General features: G+C 40.3%; 1 protein-coding gene across 1 annotated transcript in view; it reads right to left on the bottom strand.

Annotated features, from left to right (window-relative positions):
- Window positions 1-8517: 8517 nt before the first annotated feature.
- The window catches only part of lmcd1 (LIM and cysteine-rich domains 1), a 30643-nt gene continuing 21714 nt past the window's right edge, over window positions 8518-17446 (bottom strand). The window contains exons 5-6 of the mRNA XM_060910624.1: window positions 13010-13225; window positions 8518-12248 (exon numbers count right to left, since the gene is read on the bottom strand). Of these exons, the coding sequence (XP_060766607.1) occupies window positions 12123-12248; window positions 13010-13225 (342 nt within the window). The 3' untranslated portion in view covers window positions 8518-12122. The remainder of the gene's footprint in view (window positions 12249-13009; window positions 13226-17446) is intronic.

Genomic DNA, 17446 nt, shown 5'->3' with positions numbered 1-17446 from the left:
CAAAAACACCGTGTCTTAAATCATGTTATCAGACAGAGTGCCTCTGATGTATACATGAGTATTCCCCAATCCACTTGCCTTGACAGATATTATCATAGCAGCACCACAAATACAGACCAGTGAACACATCATTTCTTGTCATCAGGATTCTTGTAATTTTTCACACAACAAAAATCCTGAAGTAAGAAATAAACCATAACAAGGTGTGCTGTTAAAGGAAATTAATCAACGACAGAGTGATGCATTGTGACCTGACATGATGTTGATGGTGGTGATTATTACCACCCCACCCCACCCCACCCTCATGTTGATTGTTTTCCCAGAACAGCACATACCATACCATGATTTATACTTTATTTGCAACAATTTGGCGACATTCGAATAATTTTAATTAATTCATTTGTTTCATTTACATGTAATGGTGTGGACCGTCTACTGAACATTAAAGAGTATTGTCAGTAAACCCGCTGAGAATGAGCAAAATACAAACATGAACACCCCGGACTACAGCTCCCAGAACACACAGCGCCCTCTGTCGCCCGCCTACTGAATTGCAGCTGGCTCTCATTTCTTCAATCACCCGTCCCTCTATTTAAGCTCCCTTCACAAGCACACCATTGCGAAGTATTGTCTTGCTCGTTCAGTTCATACCAAGCCTTGTAGCTTTCTGACTGCCGCTTACATTTCTGATCCTTGCTGCTTTCTTCTCGTTTCTCGCTCTTTGTCTTTCCTGCGTTACGTTGTTTGCCGATCGCCCGACCCTCGCTAGTTTACCGACACCGATTCCAGTCCGTCGATTTGGCTTTGTTGACTTTCTGCAATCTGTCTTCCTCCGCACATACATCTGTAAGTGCCTGCAATCTCACAAGTATAAAGTCATCTCACTTTCTCTTGAAGTTCATGAGATCAAAATAAAAAAAAATGAAAATATATAAAATTTAAATGAATAAATATTAAAAAAACAAAAAAAAACAAGAAACCACAAAACACAACGGCCTCTGAATTTCCCACAAAAAAAATGCAAAGTTATGTAAAGTTTTACGTCTTTTACAAAGTGTGAATACTGGATAAACACTTATGCTAAAATTTCCCCATATTAATGATTATGGGGAATTTATTATCAGGTTTAGATTCAGTAGATTAAATCCCTGGGTAAACTGTTACCATAGAAACAATAAGGTGTGAGAAGAAGGCCATTAATATCAACTTTTTAGCCAGAAGACTGTCAGAGCTGCCGTTATAGAAAACTAATCAACAGTGATGTGGTATATAATAATAATAATAATAATAATATTATTATTATTATTATTATTATTATTATTATTATTATTAAGTCCTGTTTATTAAGTTTCTGCAATCAAATATGCATTTTATCAAACAGTTCCAATGTCTAAAACTCCCATGGCCTCACATCCCCTCATATAACATTCACATTTAACTGTTATTTCAAGTTATTACAATGAATTACATGCATTCTCTTTGGGCTATGCTTTTTGCCTAAAATAACCTGTTTCAATCATTCCTCGTTATCATTTTCCACCCCAAAGGCATTTTTTTGATGATGATGAAATGGGCATGGAATGTTGGAAAATAGCTGGGATATTTACAGGACTTGTGTAAACACTCCAGTTATTCCTAGCAGTTCAGCTTTTCCTCAAATAGAAATGTGGTCGAAGGAAGTATCGAGGCTTTGCTCAGTGCTCGTGGCCAACGACTGTGAAATCACATTCTTCTGTCTTAATGTCTTTATGGGCTGGTAGTAAAAATGTAACACTCAGCCAAACAACACACACTCAGAACGAAGCATTACTGATTTAACTCTTTGATCAAACAGCATATTTTTTCCTTCTCTAACTTGGTTTTGTACTGGGAGTGCATTTGAGGTGGCGATTAATTAAACGTACACGCTTTTACGTGTGTTAAAGTAGCAGTTCATAATCAGGAAAAGGTTTCTTCTTTTTAAGTTACTCAAATGATATAATCCAAAATCTTGGTCTGTTGTCTGCGATTTATTTCCCCATCAGTTCTGCATAAACTCAATAAACAGTCCCTGATTCAAATTTTGCCCCACGTTATTCTTATGTCATCAATGTAATCTTGGGATATAACACATTATTCAACTGTAATAGTATCATTGTTGAGCTATTGATAGATATTAGATTTTAGTCACCTATCTATACTACCACCACCAGGTTTCAAAAGATTAGTAAAAAGGGTTAGGAAAAAAAAATCCACCTTTTGGTTAAGTCGCTTCATCTCACATTGAAAATATGAGAAAAATCCAACCTTTAAATTGAAATAAATGTATTCAGAGAAAAACAAATCCTTCATCAAGAAATTATTTTTCAACAAAAACACGTGCCACTATTTCCAGCTCGCGGAAATGATAGTGAATTTTTCAATTAAAGGTTGGATTTTTCTCATTTTTTCAGTACGAGATGAAGTGACATCACCAAAAGCTGGATTTTTCTACCCCTTTTTACTAATCTTTATGGGGGGGGGGGGGGGGGGGAATTATCATGGAGGGCACTGTGTATATATATATATGGACGTGAGCGTTTCACTGGGAAACACACTGCCCATATTTTTCATATGAGCTACATCCGGGACATAGAGAACCAAAACCGTGACAAAAATCTCTATATGTCACTGGTGAGGACATTGGTGAATTGTTTTGATAAATTTAGGTACTTTTTCTTTATGAATGTGTCGATATAATAAAAAGAAAATCACACGTTGGCTTGAAGATATGAAGTTATCTTCTCGTGTTGAAAAACTCACGTCTTTCATACGAAATGCATCACGGATCTGAGTGACATATTTCCTGAAAATGTCAAAATGCTGAACCGGGTCAAAATTAAAATTCTTTTGATTAAATTGCGTATTTTTTTGTGGACGTGTCCATATAATATAAAGAACAGTACACAGTGGCACAAAGATATGAAGTTTATCTTCTCGTGTTAAAGAATATATCGCTCATTCGCTCAGCTCACTCGTGTTATATCCATTCATCGCTTGAAGATAAACTTCATATCTTCGCAAAACCGTGTCATATCCTTTCTATATATGATTTATTTATTATGTTTTCCCTCGGCAGCACGGTGGTGTAGTGGTTAGCGCTGTCGCCTCACAGCAAGAAGGTCCTGGGTTCGAGCCCTGGGGCTGGCGAGGGCCTTTCTGTGTGGAGTTTGCATGTTCTCCCCGTGTCCGCGTGGGTTTCCTCCGGGTGCTCCGGTTTCCCCCACAGTCCAAAGACATGCAGGTTAGGTTAACTGGTGACTCTAAATTGAGCGTAGGCGTGAATGTGAGTGTGAATGGTTGTCTGTGTCTATGTGTCAGCCCTGTGATGACCTGGCGACTTGTCCAGGGTGTACCCCGCCTTTCGCCCGTAGTCAGCTGGGATAGGCTCCAGCTTGCCTGCGACCCTGTAGAAGGATAAAGCGGCTAGAGATAATGAGATGAGATGTTTTCCCTCAGCCTGTGACTCTTATTATAAGAATGCTTCTTTGTCAAACAAAACAGCATAAATTCACCATCAGAGGTGTAACATTATGTCCATGATGTCTGATTATGTACCTTTTATGAGGTTTACATCTACACTCCATTACCCAAATGAGAGACTACCACCGGACAATGAAGACGTTCATAGCTCAAAAACTGTAACCATTAAACTCTTGATAATTGACATTGCGAATAAGTGCTTTTCTTGTTCAGGGACTTCATTTCCCAAATTTCCCCTTGGGGTAAATAAAATCCATCCATCCATCTATCTAACTGAATCTTTAGTAGGGCTTAGTTTTACATTTTATACTTTATAACGGACTGAACTGTTCTCTGAGGCGTTGGAGGTACACTCTTTGGCTTTGAGATGTTTTTTACCTTTCCAAAGATTTATGCGTCTCCAGAATCAGAGCCATGAGTTGTTTTGTTCTGCGGAAAACACGAACCATAAAGCTGGACCTCACAGAGAGACGGATATTTATCCTCATGAAGCAACAGGTGACTTCTCTCCAATTTCCTGAGCAGGTGGTGGGATCATGAATAAACTGAGTGAGTTGGCAAGATGAGCCTTTAAGCCTGATCAAAGTTTGCAATGTAACAGCATAAAGAATGAAATTAAACTTTTGCAAGGCAAAATAAATGAAACGCCAAGTTTTTTTATTTTTATTAATTTGGTGTTCTCTCAAATGTAATAATGCACCTTTTTATTTTCCGTCAATCTGTGAAGTTACTCAGCAGGCTGGAGAAGTTTGCTAATGAAAGGTCTTGGGTGCGTGCATGTCTGCTGAGGAAGAAACATCTGGAGAAGGAACATGTTCAAGCAGGCAAGGACAGAAACGATCACGTAGATACGCTTTTTATACGTGTTTATCTGAATAAAAACATCTGTCAGGAAGTTGTCTGATCACACAAACCGGATGAGATCATTAGACTAACGTAATTTATCTTGTGTCTTTTCTCACCTTCAGAGAATAAATAAAGGAACTTATCTGGAAGTAAACCACAGCACTGATGATTCTCAAGTTAGATTTTTTGACAGTACGGCCTACGAGGTTTTATTATAATGTGCTTGTTATAATGTGTTAGTGTTTCTATAGTAAAAACTCCTTGACAAAACATCGTGGTGAATTTGGAGAGGTTTATTGAGGAATTGTGGAAGGGGTCCCCAGTGTTAATACTTTGCAACGTCCATATGTAAAGCTGTAACTAATTTTTCCGACACGGGAAAGTCTTTAGGATGAAGGCCTTCGTGTTTTGAGGTAATAAGGCAAGCTGTGGCTTATTAAACAAGGGGGGGGGGGGGGGGGGGAAGGAAGACTGGTGCGAGAATGACCATTTATAGCTTCTTCAAGATAAGTGATAACAGGAACTAGATTGGCAAGCTGCCCAGGGTGAACCCCGCTTCTCGCCCAAAGTCAGCTGGGACTGGCTCCAGCTTCCCCAAGACTCTGACGCATCAGCGGTATTGATAATGGATGGATGGAAGGAAAACAGGAACTTTTACAGGAACATTCCATAATATTAATTGTATCTACAATAAACGATATTAATTTTTTAAAAATTCTAGTTTTTTTAAGAAACAACAACAACAAAAAACAATAGCATTGGCAAATGCTGTGGAATACAGTGATGCTTGAAAGTTTGTGAACCCTTTAGAATTTTCTGTATTTCTGCATAAATATGACCTAAAACAGCATCAGATTTTCACACAAGTCCTAAAAGTAGATAAAGAGAACCCAGTTAAACAAATTAGACAACAATATTATACTTGCTCATTTATTTATTGAGGAAAATGATCCAATATTACATATCTGTGAGTGGCAAAGGTATGTGAACCTCTAGGATTAGCAGTTAATTTGAAGGTGAAATTAGTCAGGGGTTTTCAATCAATGGGATGACAATCAGGTGTGAGTGGGCACCCTGTTTTATTTAAAGAACAGGGATCTATCAAAGTCTGATCTTCACAACACATGTTTGTGGAAGTGTATCATGGCACGAACAAAGGAGGTTTCTGAGGACCTCAGGAAAAGCGTTGTTGATGCTCATCAGGCTGGAAAAGGCTACAAAACCATCTCTAAAGAGTTTGGACTCCACCAATTCACAGTCAGACAGATTGTGTACAAATGGAGGAAATTCAAGACCATTGTTACCCTCCCCAGGAGTGGTCGACCAACAAAGATCACTCCAAGAGCAAGGCGTGTAATAGTTGGAGAGGTCACAAAGGATCCCAGGGTAACGTCTAAGCAACTGAAGGCCTCTCTCACATTGGCTAATGTTAATGTTCATGAGTCCACCATCAGGAGAACACTGAACAACAATGGTGTGCATGGCAGGGTTGCAAGGAGAAAGCCACTGCTCTCCAAAAAGAACATTGCTGCTCATCTGCAGTTTGCTAAAGATCACGTGGACAAGCCAGAAGGCTATTGGAAAAATGTTTTGTGGACGGATGAGACCAAAATAGAACTTTTTGGTTTAAATGAGAAGCATTATGTTGGGAGAAAGGAAAACACTGCATTCCAGCACAAGAACCTTATCCCATCAGTGAAACATGGTGGTGGTAGTATCATGGTTTGGGCCTGTTTTGCTGCATCTGGGCCAAGACAGCTTGCCATCATTGATGAAACAATGAATTCTGAATTATACCAGCGAGTTCTAAAGGAAAATGTCAGGACATCTGTCCATGAACTGAATCTCAAGAGAAGGTAGGTCATGCAGCAAGACAATGACCCTAAGCACACAAGTCGTTCTACCAAAGAATGGTTAAAGAAGAATAAATGTTTTGGAATGGCCAAGTCAAAGTCCTGACCTTAATCCAATCAAAATGTTGTGGAAGGACCTGAAGTGAGCAGTTCATGTGAGGAAACCCACCAACATCCCAGAGTCGAAGCCGTTCTGTACGGAGGAACGGGCTAAAATTCCTCCAAGCCGGTGTGCAGGACTGATCAACAGTTACCGCAAATGTTTAGTTGCAGTTATTGCTGCACAAGGGGGTCACACCAGATACTGAAAGCAAAGGTTCACATACTTTTGCCACTCACAGATATGTAATATTGGATCATTTCTCAATAAATAAATGACCAAGTATAATATTTTTGTCTCACTTGTTTACCTGGGTTCTCTTTATCTACTTTTAGGACTTGTGTGAAAATCTGATGTTGTTTTCGGTCATATTTATGCAGAAATATAGAAAATTCTAAAGGGTTCACAAACTTTCAAGCACCACTGTAGATGTTGTGGATTAAAACCCAAGAGGGTGTGCTTTTCAAGGAAAGTAATCAATGACTTATGTAATTATTTAAAATACTGCTATATAGTCAGTAAACTGATTAAACTGAAGGAACAAAAACACAGGACATACAGTGAGGCAAAAAAGTATTTAGTCAGTCACCAATTGTGCAAGTTCTCCCACTTAAAAAGATGAGAGAGGCCTGTAATTTTCATCATAGGTATACCTCAACTATGAGAGACAAAATGAGGAAAAAAAAATCCAGAAAATCACATTGTCTGATTTTTAAAGAATTTATTTGCAAATTATGGTGGAAAATAAAGTATTTGGTCAATAACAAAAGTTCATCTCAATACTTTGTTATATACCCTTTGTTGGCAATGACAGAGGTCAAACATTTTCTGTAAGTCTTCACAAGGTTTTCACACACTGTTGCTGGTATTTTGGCCCATTCCTCCATGCAGATCTCCTCTAGAGCAGTGATGTTTTGGGGCGGTCGCTGGGCAACACGGACTTTCAACTCCCTCCAAAGATTTTCTATGGGGTTGAGATCTGGAGACTGGCTAGGCCACTCCAGGACCTTGAAATGCTTCTTACGAAGCCACTCCTTCGTTGCCCGGGCGGTGTGTTTGGGATCATTGTCATGCTGAAAGACCCAGCCACGTTTCATCTTCAATGATGGAAGGAGGTTTTCACTCAAAATCTCACGATACATGGCCCCGTTCATTCTTTCCTTTACACGGATCAGTCGTCCTGGTCCCTTTGCAGAAAAACAGCCCCAAAGCATGATGTTTCCACCCCCATGCTTCACAGTAGGTATGGTGTTCTTTGGATGCAACTCAGCATTCTTTCTCCTCCAAACACGACAAGTTGAGTTTTTACCAAAATGTTCTATTTTGGTTTCATCTGACCATATGACATTCTCCCAATCCTCTTCTGGATCATCCAAATGCTCTCTAGCAAACTTCAGATGGGGCTGGACATGTACTGGCTTAAGCAGGGGGACACATCTGGCACTACAGGATTTGAGTCGCTGGTGGTGTAGTGTGTTACTGATGGTAGCCTTTGTTACTTTGGTCCCAGCTCTCTGCAGGTCATTCAACTAGGTCCCCCCGTGTGGTTCTGGGATTTTTGCTCACCATTCTTGTGATCATTTTGACCCCACGGGGTGAGATCTTGTGTGGAGCCCCAGATTGAGGGAGATTATCAGTGGTCTTGTATGTCTTCCATTTTCTAACAATTGCTCCCACAGTTGATTTCTTCACACCAAGCTGCTTACCTATTGCAGATTCAGTCTTCCCAGCCTGGTGCAGGTCTACAATTTTGTTTCTGGTGTCCTTTGACAGCTCTTTGGTCTTGGCCATAGTGGAGTTTGGAGTGTGACTGTTTGAGGTTGTGGACAGGTGTCTTTTATACTGATAACGAGTTCAAACAGGTGCCATTAATACAGGTAACGAGTGGAGGACAGAGGAGCCTCTTAAAGAAGTAGTTACAGGTCTGTGAGAGCCAGAAATCAAATACTTATTTTACTGAGGAATTTACCAATTAATTCATTAAAAATCCTACAGTGTGATTTCCTGGATTCTTTCCCCCCATTCTGTCTCTCATAGTTGAGGTATACCTATGATGAAAATTACAGGCCTCTCATCTTTTTAAGTGGGAGAACTTGCACAATTGGTGGGTGACTAAATACTTTTTTGCCCCACCGTACATGATTTAGCAATTAATGGACAAAACATAAATAAATCAGATACATTTTGTGGTATTTATTCATAGGTCAAGGAAATACATTTAAATACAAAAGCATAATTGTCAACCAGGTCAACTCGTTTGGAAAGCAACTCCATTTTTAAAATCAGTCAAGTGGAAAAAAGTTTGTATACCCTCATGACAAAATATATTTAAAAAAAAAGACCAAAAATTTTATTCACGACAAGTAAATATACAAATAGTACAAGTTAATATCTTAACAGAGAACTTTTATATCCTCGAATCAGCTTTTGGATCCACTGAGAAGTGGATTGGAGCATGGAGTTTTGCAAATACATTGTAAAATAGTGGTACATTTTTATTTTTCCCCATTCAGAAGCCAGGAGGGGATGCGAATTTTTGCACTCAACTGATATGAATCTAAAAAAAAACCAACAAAAAAAAAAAAGCTGTTGCATAAAAGCTTTGCATCATATAATGCCGTTTTAAAAACAAACAACACAAATCATTGGATCAGTCCTTATTATTTAGCAATGGATACAAATATCACCTTCACATAGAACATGCATGATTATTCTATCCACATTCACTGGATATGAGCAATCACGTGCTCCCATTGGCTACTCTACTACTAGGATATCAGCTCATATACTGTGAATAGAGAAAAACAAAACGGTGGAGCGTTTTGCTGAACCAACCGAGGACGAAATAAAAGCCTCTACTTGAAAACAACCCCCCCAAAAAGCCCTGAAATATGGAATAAAAGTATCTGATGGTAAGAATGTCTCTTTTTATTTTTCCAAGAATTATCACATTTTTCACAAACTGCTACGGGCATTTGGCCGGTTTGTTTGCGTTCTAAGCGGAACTTATTTTGTTGGACATTTTGCATCAAGTTTATCAAATTTGCACAAAAAAAAAAAGCGCACTGGATTTTGAGAAACAGAGAATGTGGATAGAATTTAAACATTATCCCACTCAATCTCATTGTACATGGCTTATAACCAACGCGGCGCTCATGTAGGACTCGATTTTGTGGAATACCTTAAATAGAATCTTTAAAAAGATTCATATCAGATGTCAAAATTGAGATTTATACTTAAACAGTTTAAAAAAAAAAATTGATAATTGCCTACAAAAAAAAAAAGCAGAACTTTAATTAAATTTACAGTCCTTTATGTTTTCCTCTCAGCCTTCCAGTTGATTCATTCAAACTAAAGACATCAATGTAACATCAAAATAATTCATCACCAGTTTACGGTACAAATATTCTCAAAAATATGCAGCTACTCCCCTTTCCACAGATAATAAAAATCATTTGAAAAGGTAATAAACTGATCCCACCACCGGTATATCATGCTTGAAAAGTCTCATCCTGCTTTTACAAATTTACAATGTGAACATTCCAGTTCTAAATATCACTTTAAACGATCCTACATTCACTTATACACATCATTTTCATAAATTACAGGCACCAAACACATTCCCTTTATTATTTTTTTAATCCAAAGAAAAAGACAAAGCAAAAAGGTGAGCACGAGTTTATGATTTTCACATCATTAATAAATATGAACACAAACAATTCTTGATATCGAAACCTCTCTGGTTTCAAAGATCTTCCATTTCGAGATGCCCTCAGGGACCGTGCACTCAATCATTGTGAAAGAAAAAACAAATCGTGCGACGTCGCCTCTTCATATCTACACTTTGATTCCTTCTCCAAAACGCATTAATCTTAACCATATGAAACTTAATATTAAAATCATAAAAAAAGGCACATTTACAGGAACTGGCACATTTTCACATACGAGACATTTATTTTCTCTCTAAAGCTTCACTGAAACATCTGTATAAACATTTAAAAACAATGGCGAAATGATACGGGGTTACATTACTGCCAGAGATCCAAACCACTCAGGCTTTGGATACGATTCCAGTCCAGGACTGCTGTTTGTGGCTGGTTGCAGGAATTTGATGATTGCGATGGATTTTAGATCTCCGAGAGAAATCAAGCTCATCAGCAAGGAACTTTAAAATAATAATAAAGTTCCCCACACACTCAGTTTTATATTTTAAACATAATATTCTCTAATTTTAAAGATGCTATGCTGCTTTATATTAAGCGTCCTGATGTACTGTACCGTACTATCTACTTGATTGTTGGTGCCAGATGGTATGGTATGAGCATTTCAGAAACTGCTGATCTCCTGGGATTTTTCCACACAACAAAAACCACACTTTAAACAGAACGGCCACAGCTATGCTGAGCAGAAAAGCATCTCGGAACGCACATTGAGGTTGATGAGCTACAATAGAAGTCGGCCACATCGGCTTCCGCTCCTGGAGGCCAAGAAAACAAACCTGAGGTGACCGTGGACACCAAAACTGGCACCTAATATGATCATCTGCCATTGTAGCCTGGCTATGCGTCACGTGTCTATCTGAGGAGTTTTTCTGCCCACCACGCTTGTAAAGAGTGGTTTTGAGTTACCGTCAACTTCCTGTTCGCTTAAACCGGGATGTTTCTGGCTGTTCTTTCCTCTAGATCTCCTCGGACATGCATGAATGAGCAGGTGTTCGTAATAAACTGCGTGTATTCAATCTGAGTCCAGACGTTTCAAGGACGAACTGAACACAAGTACTTCATTGTAACAATCTGTACTTGCATAAAGTCTTCGATGATTATTTATATAATACTTCAAGACACTTATTAGAAAGTGGAGCCAGACACGGCGCTTTACGTGATCTAACGCTCTGGTATCATGGCAGGAATCCTAGCTCAGGCTGTAAGCGTCAGTAGTGTGAAATGTTTACAAACACATTCGCATGAAACGCCCTCGTGCGTAGACTCCATGAACTCTTACCCACGTGCTTATACGAGACAGGATCTGTTTTATCTCGGACAGCACCGGCAAATGGCTGCTTGTGAAACTCCAGACAGCTCAGCTGGCACAGAAGAAGCTAGAACCTTCACTCCATCCAGAATCACTGCCTCGCACCATCAGTCTTTAAAACACTTAGCGCTAATCGTTTTCTACATCTGGCTCTCTGTTTTTGAATTTTAAGTGGTGTCCGTGACTAACCCAGTGGAAAAAAAGTCACTTTACGCTTTGAACTCCTGCTTTCTCTGATCACTCCTGGTCGTTTATAACAAACCCCCAGCTCATCCATGTGCTCTAACGCAAGACGTATGATGCAAACAGGTCTCAGCCCTAAAGGTCCATCCTGTTCATCACATCAGCTCTCGTTCTCAGCCAAGTTGCACCCATGACTGCATTATAATATAATGACGTGAAGCATTAGTGCAGTATGGTTTTTCTCTAAACAGTCAGGCATGGGTCGGTGTGTTTACTAATCCTCAGTAATGTACAAAAAAAATCACTTTGGAGCCTTCAAGAGGGGGAGAAAAAAAAATAATATATCACACACACAGTCTGCTAATGAAAAGCTCACTCTCTTTACACATAGACTATTTACTTCAATATAACTGCCACCACTGTAAATTAATGGTGTGACGTCGTCATTTCTATTCCTATTTATCGTATAATTCATATATAGTAGGGAGATACAGTCTGAATGGCATGTTGGGTATATACTGCAAAAAGAAGAAAACAAAAACAAAGCAGTATATCCAAACTGGCCTTTCTGCTGCCACTCAGCAGGTTGGTTTCATAGCTACGCATCTTCACTTTTGGGTTTTTTTGGTGCAGCCACACTGAACGTGGAGATTCTGGCCACACTGCCAGCAGCAGAAATGCTCCTTATGCCAGGCCTGGCCGTTTTCCTGATGGCATGTCTCAGAGAAGATCAACTACATGACAGCACGAGAGAGAGAGGGGAAAAAAGAAAAAGGAGGACAGGGGTTAGCACTTAATATTTTTTCTTCAGATTTATAATCTTAGGTCAAAAGGTCTTCAAGGCAAACTGTCCCTCTCAATCTGCCTTATAATGAGTCGAGTGGTTAAAAAGGGTCAAATAGCCATGGAACGTCCCATTCCAAACCAAATACGATGACAAACTTCACCAATTTAAAATTCCACTCATTTAGATGTTTGTCTAAAACTTTATCATCACCACATCACTTCTAAATGTGCCTTAGAAGACAAACAGTGTTGCCTCAGAATACACTTGGAAAATGTCTTCAAGCTTATATTTGGTATTTTGTCAGAATGGCAAATCAAAGCATGCAGAAACTGCAAGGAATGGAGGTCAATTAGAGAAGAAAAGGTGGCTTTTCATGGTTTTTTTTTTAATTGCAAATGCAATTCACTTCACAGGCAGCAGGGGGCTCTAAAAGTTACAAACCGCTCCTTTAATTTCTTATTCTTCCCAACGTTGTTTTCAGTGAACTGTATTATACACGTTAAGCATTTTCCAGTCAAATAACTATCATTAGTGATATTAAAATCAAAAGGTTTGTTGATTGCATGCCCCTATATAGAAATATCACAATATCACTAAAATTAAGTGACATCATAATCCCAGCACTGTATTATGAGTAAATCCTGCTATCGTTAAAGCAAATACGAGCGTGATTAAGTTTCTAATCTGTGTGAAAGGAAGAAAGATTACCTCATCGCAGCCCGGACAGCGCGGCTTCAGACTCTGGCAGTAATGCCGGCCGCATAGCAGTGTCTCTTTCCTCCAGAAGTACACCAGATCCACCAGGGCCTCGCCACACTCCGCACACACAAAGCAGGTAGGGTGCCAGAGGCGCTCGTATCCCGCTCTCTCCGCGTACACGACGGGGCTGTCCAGGGCTGCCAACTTCTTACAACCGCTACAGTGCTGCAGAGGAGGAAGGGGAAGGAAAAAATAATGTACATGTACAACATACAGTGGGGCAAAAAAGTATTTAGTCAGCCACCAATTGTGCAAGTTCTCCCACTTAAAAAGATGAGAGAGGCCTGTAATTTTCATCATAGGTATACCTCAACTATGAGAGACAGAATGGGGGGAAAGAATCCAGGAAATCACATTGTAGGATTTTTAATGAATTAATTGGTAAATTCCTCAGTAAAATAAGTATTTGGTCACCTACAAACAAGCAAGATTTCTGGCTCTCACAGACCTGTAACAACTTCTTTAAGAGGCTCCTCTGTCCTCCACTCGTTACCTGTATTAATGGCACCTGTTTGAACTCGTTATCAGTATAAAAGACACCTGTCCACAACCTCAAACAGTCACACTCCAAACTCCACTATGGCCAAGACCAAAGAGCTGTCAAAGGACACCAGAAACAAAATTGTAGACCTGCACCAGGCTGGGAAGACTGAATCTGCAATAGGTAAGCAGCTTGGTGTGAAGAAAATCAACTGTGGGAGCAATTATTAGAAAATGGAAGACATACAAGACCACTGATAATCTCCCTCGATCTGGGGCTCCACGCAAGATCTCACCCCGTGGGGTCAAAATGATCACAAGAACGGTGAGCAAAAATCCCAGAACCACACGGGGGGACCTAGTGAATGACCTGCAGAGAGCTGGGACCAAAGTAACAAAGGCTACCATCAGTAACACACTACGCCGCCAGCGACTCAAATCCTGCAGTGCCAGACGTGTCCCCCTGCTTAAGCCAGTACATGTTCAGGCCCGTCTGAAGTTTGCTAGAGAGCATTTGGATGATCCAGAAGAGGATTGGGAGAATGTCATATGGTCAGATGAAACCAAAATAGAACTTTTTGGTAAAAACTCAACTTGTGTTTGGAGGAGAAAGAATGCTGAGTTGCATCCAAAGAACACCATACCTACTGTGAAGCATGGGGGTGGAAACATCATGCTTTGGGGCTGTTTTTCTGCAAAGGGACCAGGACGACTGATCCGTGTAAAGGAAAGAATGAATGGGGCCATGTATTGAGAGATTTTGAGTGAAAACCTCCTTCCATCAGCAAGGGCATTGAAGATGAAACGTGGCTGGGTCTTTCAGCATGACAATGATCCCAAACACACCGCCCGGGCAACGAAGGAGTGGCTTCGTAAGAAGCATTTCAAGGTCCTGGAGTGGCCTAGCCAGTCTCCAGATCTCAACCCCATAGAAAATCTTTGGAGGGAGTTGAAAGTCCGTGTTGCCCAGCGACAGCCCCAAAACATCACTGCTCTAGAGGAGATCTGCATGGAGGAATGGGCCAAAATACCAGCAACAGTGTGTGAAAACCTTGTGAAGACTTACAGAAAACGTTTGACCTCTGTCATTGCCAACAAAGAGTATATAACAATGTATTGAGACGAACTTTTGTTATTGACCAAATACTTATTTCCCACCATAATTTGCAAATAAATTCTTTAAAAATCAGACAGACAATGCGATTTTCTGGATTTTTTTTTCTCATTCTGTCTCTCATAGTTGAGGTATACCTATGATGAAAATTACAGGCCTCTCATCTTTTTAAGTGGGAGAACTTGCACAATTGGTGACTGACTAAATACTTTTTTTGCCCCACTGTATATGTACACAGCAACAGCAGCACAGGAAAAGAGCTTGGAGGAGAATATAAAATGTAATAATGGTGGATGGGTTAATCAGCATTATTTTTATTCAACACTCCCACTTGGCTCTGTGGAAGAACTGTTAAACTGTACATTTAAAAAGGATAAATTAGGTCCTCTTTCCAAATTTCCTGGGAGATAATCAAAGCCACATTGTCAAGCTAAAATCCCACAGGCCCCAAACAGAGCGTTCCTGTTATGATAAAAACAAAATCAAGCACAGATGTTCTTCTAGATTTAATTATTTTCAGATCCGACATGACTCTCCTCCCTAAAGCAATCCTTCCTTAAAATACAAGTATGAAGGAGGAAAATTAGAACAAAGACTAAGAACCGGTGAGGTTTTATATATAGATATCTGTACAGAATATGACAAGTTAACAGACAACTCATGGTCATGTTATGCTCTGGAGGGAATTTATATTTGTACGAGTCCACTTATCCAGTTAGGCCCGGTTTATACTTCTGTGTTCACGTGTATTTGCTTTGCAACAGAGACGGGGTTTATACAGAACGTTGGCCTTGAGCTTGTGTGTGTGTTGCGCAGACGTTATTACGCTCTTGTATGTGTTCAAGTGAGCTAACTTTGAGTCATGTGCATCTACAGTGCCGTGCACGAACCAGCGTTCAGGTGAGTGCTGGTTGGTTGGCAGGAAGATGTAGCTGGTGCGTATCCAGACACATTGCAGTGAGATGTAGTGACATTTCTCTGGCAGGTTTCTTCAAAGACTTGAGTAATGTTATTCCAAATAGATCTATAATAATAATAATATTTCAAACAATAAAGTTTCCCTCATCACATCCAGTACTTCCAGTCTTCTGTAGTTTAGAGATGTCCTTGTCCTCGCCAACTAAAGTGTAGTCTGTTAAAAATCTTATAAATCATACCTTGACGTAAATTATTTTGGGGGGGTGTCACTTTACTTTCACTTCTAACGTCCTCCCAAAAATGGGAGAAATACATATAACCCAGATCAACTCAAAATCTAAGGCATCCATCATTTTGTGATTCAAGCATGGATTTAAGCCAGATACTGAAACGCTCAAACAATATCAAGCAGCTCTTGCTCAACACAGAGGAGTGAAAACGCTTCATAAATTGAGTGACAATAATTGATCACACGAGGTTTCATTTTTCAACCAGCACGACAAAACAAAGGTTACATCCATAGATGCCTTCTATTTATTATTCCCACAGTGAAACATGGCACTCTCTTTCATGGCCCAATGGTTTGAGAAGCATCTTTGTGACCAAAAGGCTGCCAGGTCGATTCCCTGAACCAGCAGGAATGACTTGAAGTGCCGTCAAGCAAGGCACCCAACCCCCAACTGCTCTGGGTATGTTGTACATCGCTCTGGATAAGAGCGTCTGCTAAATGCCATTAATGTAATTTTTTTCAGCTTCCAAGACGGTTTTCTGTTTCTCGCCTGTTCATAATTCTATAAAATCGGTTCATGCAACACTGACCCCTCGTGGACATGCTCAGGTTACGCAGTAGTATGAAGAAGAAGTCTTCACCCTTCACGCATGACGTGTTTGTAGTAGATACAGGTTCTCATGTAGAAATCAGCCCTTTGATTAAAGTGGCACTGGAAATCGAGTCCAAGTTTGTCTGGCTGATCACCTCTAGCCTATGATCAATTTTTTTTTTTTTTTTATCCTGATGTGAGTGATCTCTTCCAGGATGACCTCGCCCACATCCACAGGGAACAGGAGCTCACTGAATGGTTCAAGGATGAAAATGAGGTAAATCATGCGTTATGGCTTTCTGATATTCCTTTTCCACCAAGGCAGTTCGAGGGCTGGTTCGGAGTCGGTGCCTAATCTCAAACCAGTTCTTCACGTCCCAACAGCCAAAGAACTGGTTCTCAGCCAAGAAAACTGGCTTGAGAGCAGCACCAACACTTTGCTGGTCTAGAACCAAGAACCACTTACATCAGTGATTGGGGGTGGGATTATCGTGACCAATAAGTCCACTGGTGTTGCTGGGAAAGCAGAGACATGTACAGATGTGTATAATGATGTGGCTCTATGGTGGATCTCCATCCAAGCCAAGAAGGAAGGAAGGAAGGAAGAAGCCTTTGTCACACATACACTCAAGCACAGACTTACGCAAACACCTCTGCAGTTAACCCATCTGAAGCAGTGAACACAAAGTGAGCAATGAGCACATGCACATACCCAGAGCAGTGGGCAGCTATGCTACAGCACCTGGGGAGCAGTTGGGGGTTAGGTGCCTTGCTCAAGGGCACTTCAGCCCAACCTCAGGCCATGGCTTCCCCATATTAACTTAACCGCATGTCTAAGAACTGTGGAGGAAACCTGAGCACCCAGAAGAAACCCACACAGACACGGGGAGAACATGCAAACTCCACACAGAAAGGTCCCCGTCAGCCTCTGGGCTCAAACCCAGAACTTTTCTGCTGTGAGGCGACAGTGCTAACCATTACACCACCGTGCCCATCCCATGGAAAAGCAAACTAGTTCTTAGGTTCGCAAGTTGAACCAACTCTAGCACCATC

The sequence above is a fragment of the Neoarius graeffei genome, chromosome 26 (assembly GCF_027579695.1).
Source record: "Neoarius graeffei isolate fNeoGra1 chromosome 26, fNeoGra1.pri, whole genome shotgun sequence".
In the NCBI taxonomy this organism is placed as follows: domain Eukaryota; kingdom Metazoa; phylum Chordata; class Actinopteri; order Siluriformes; family Ariidae; genus Neoarius; species Neoarius graeffei.
This window is presented reverse-complemented; position numbering and strand designations above follow the sequence as displayed.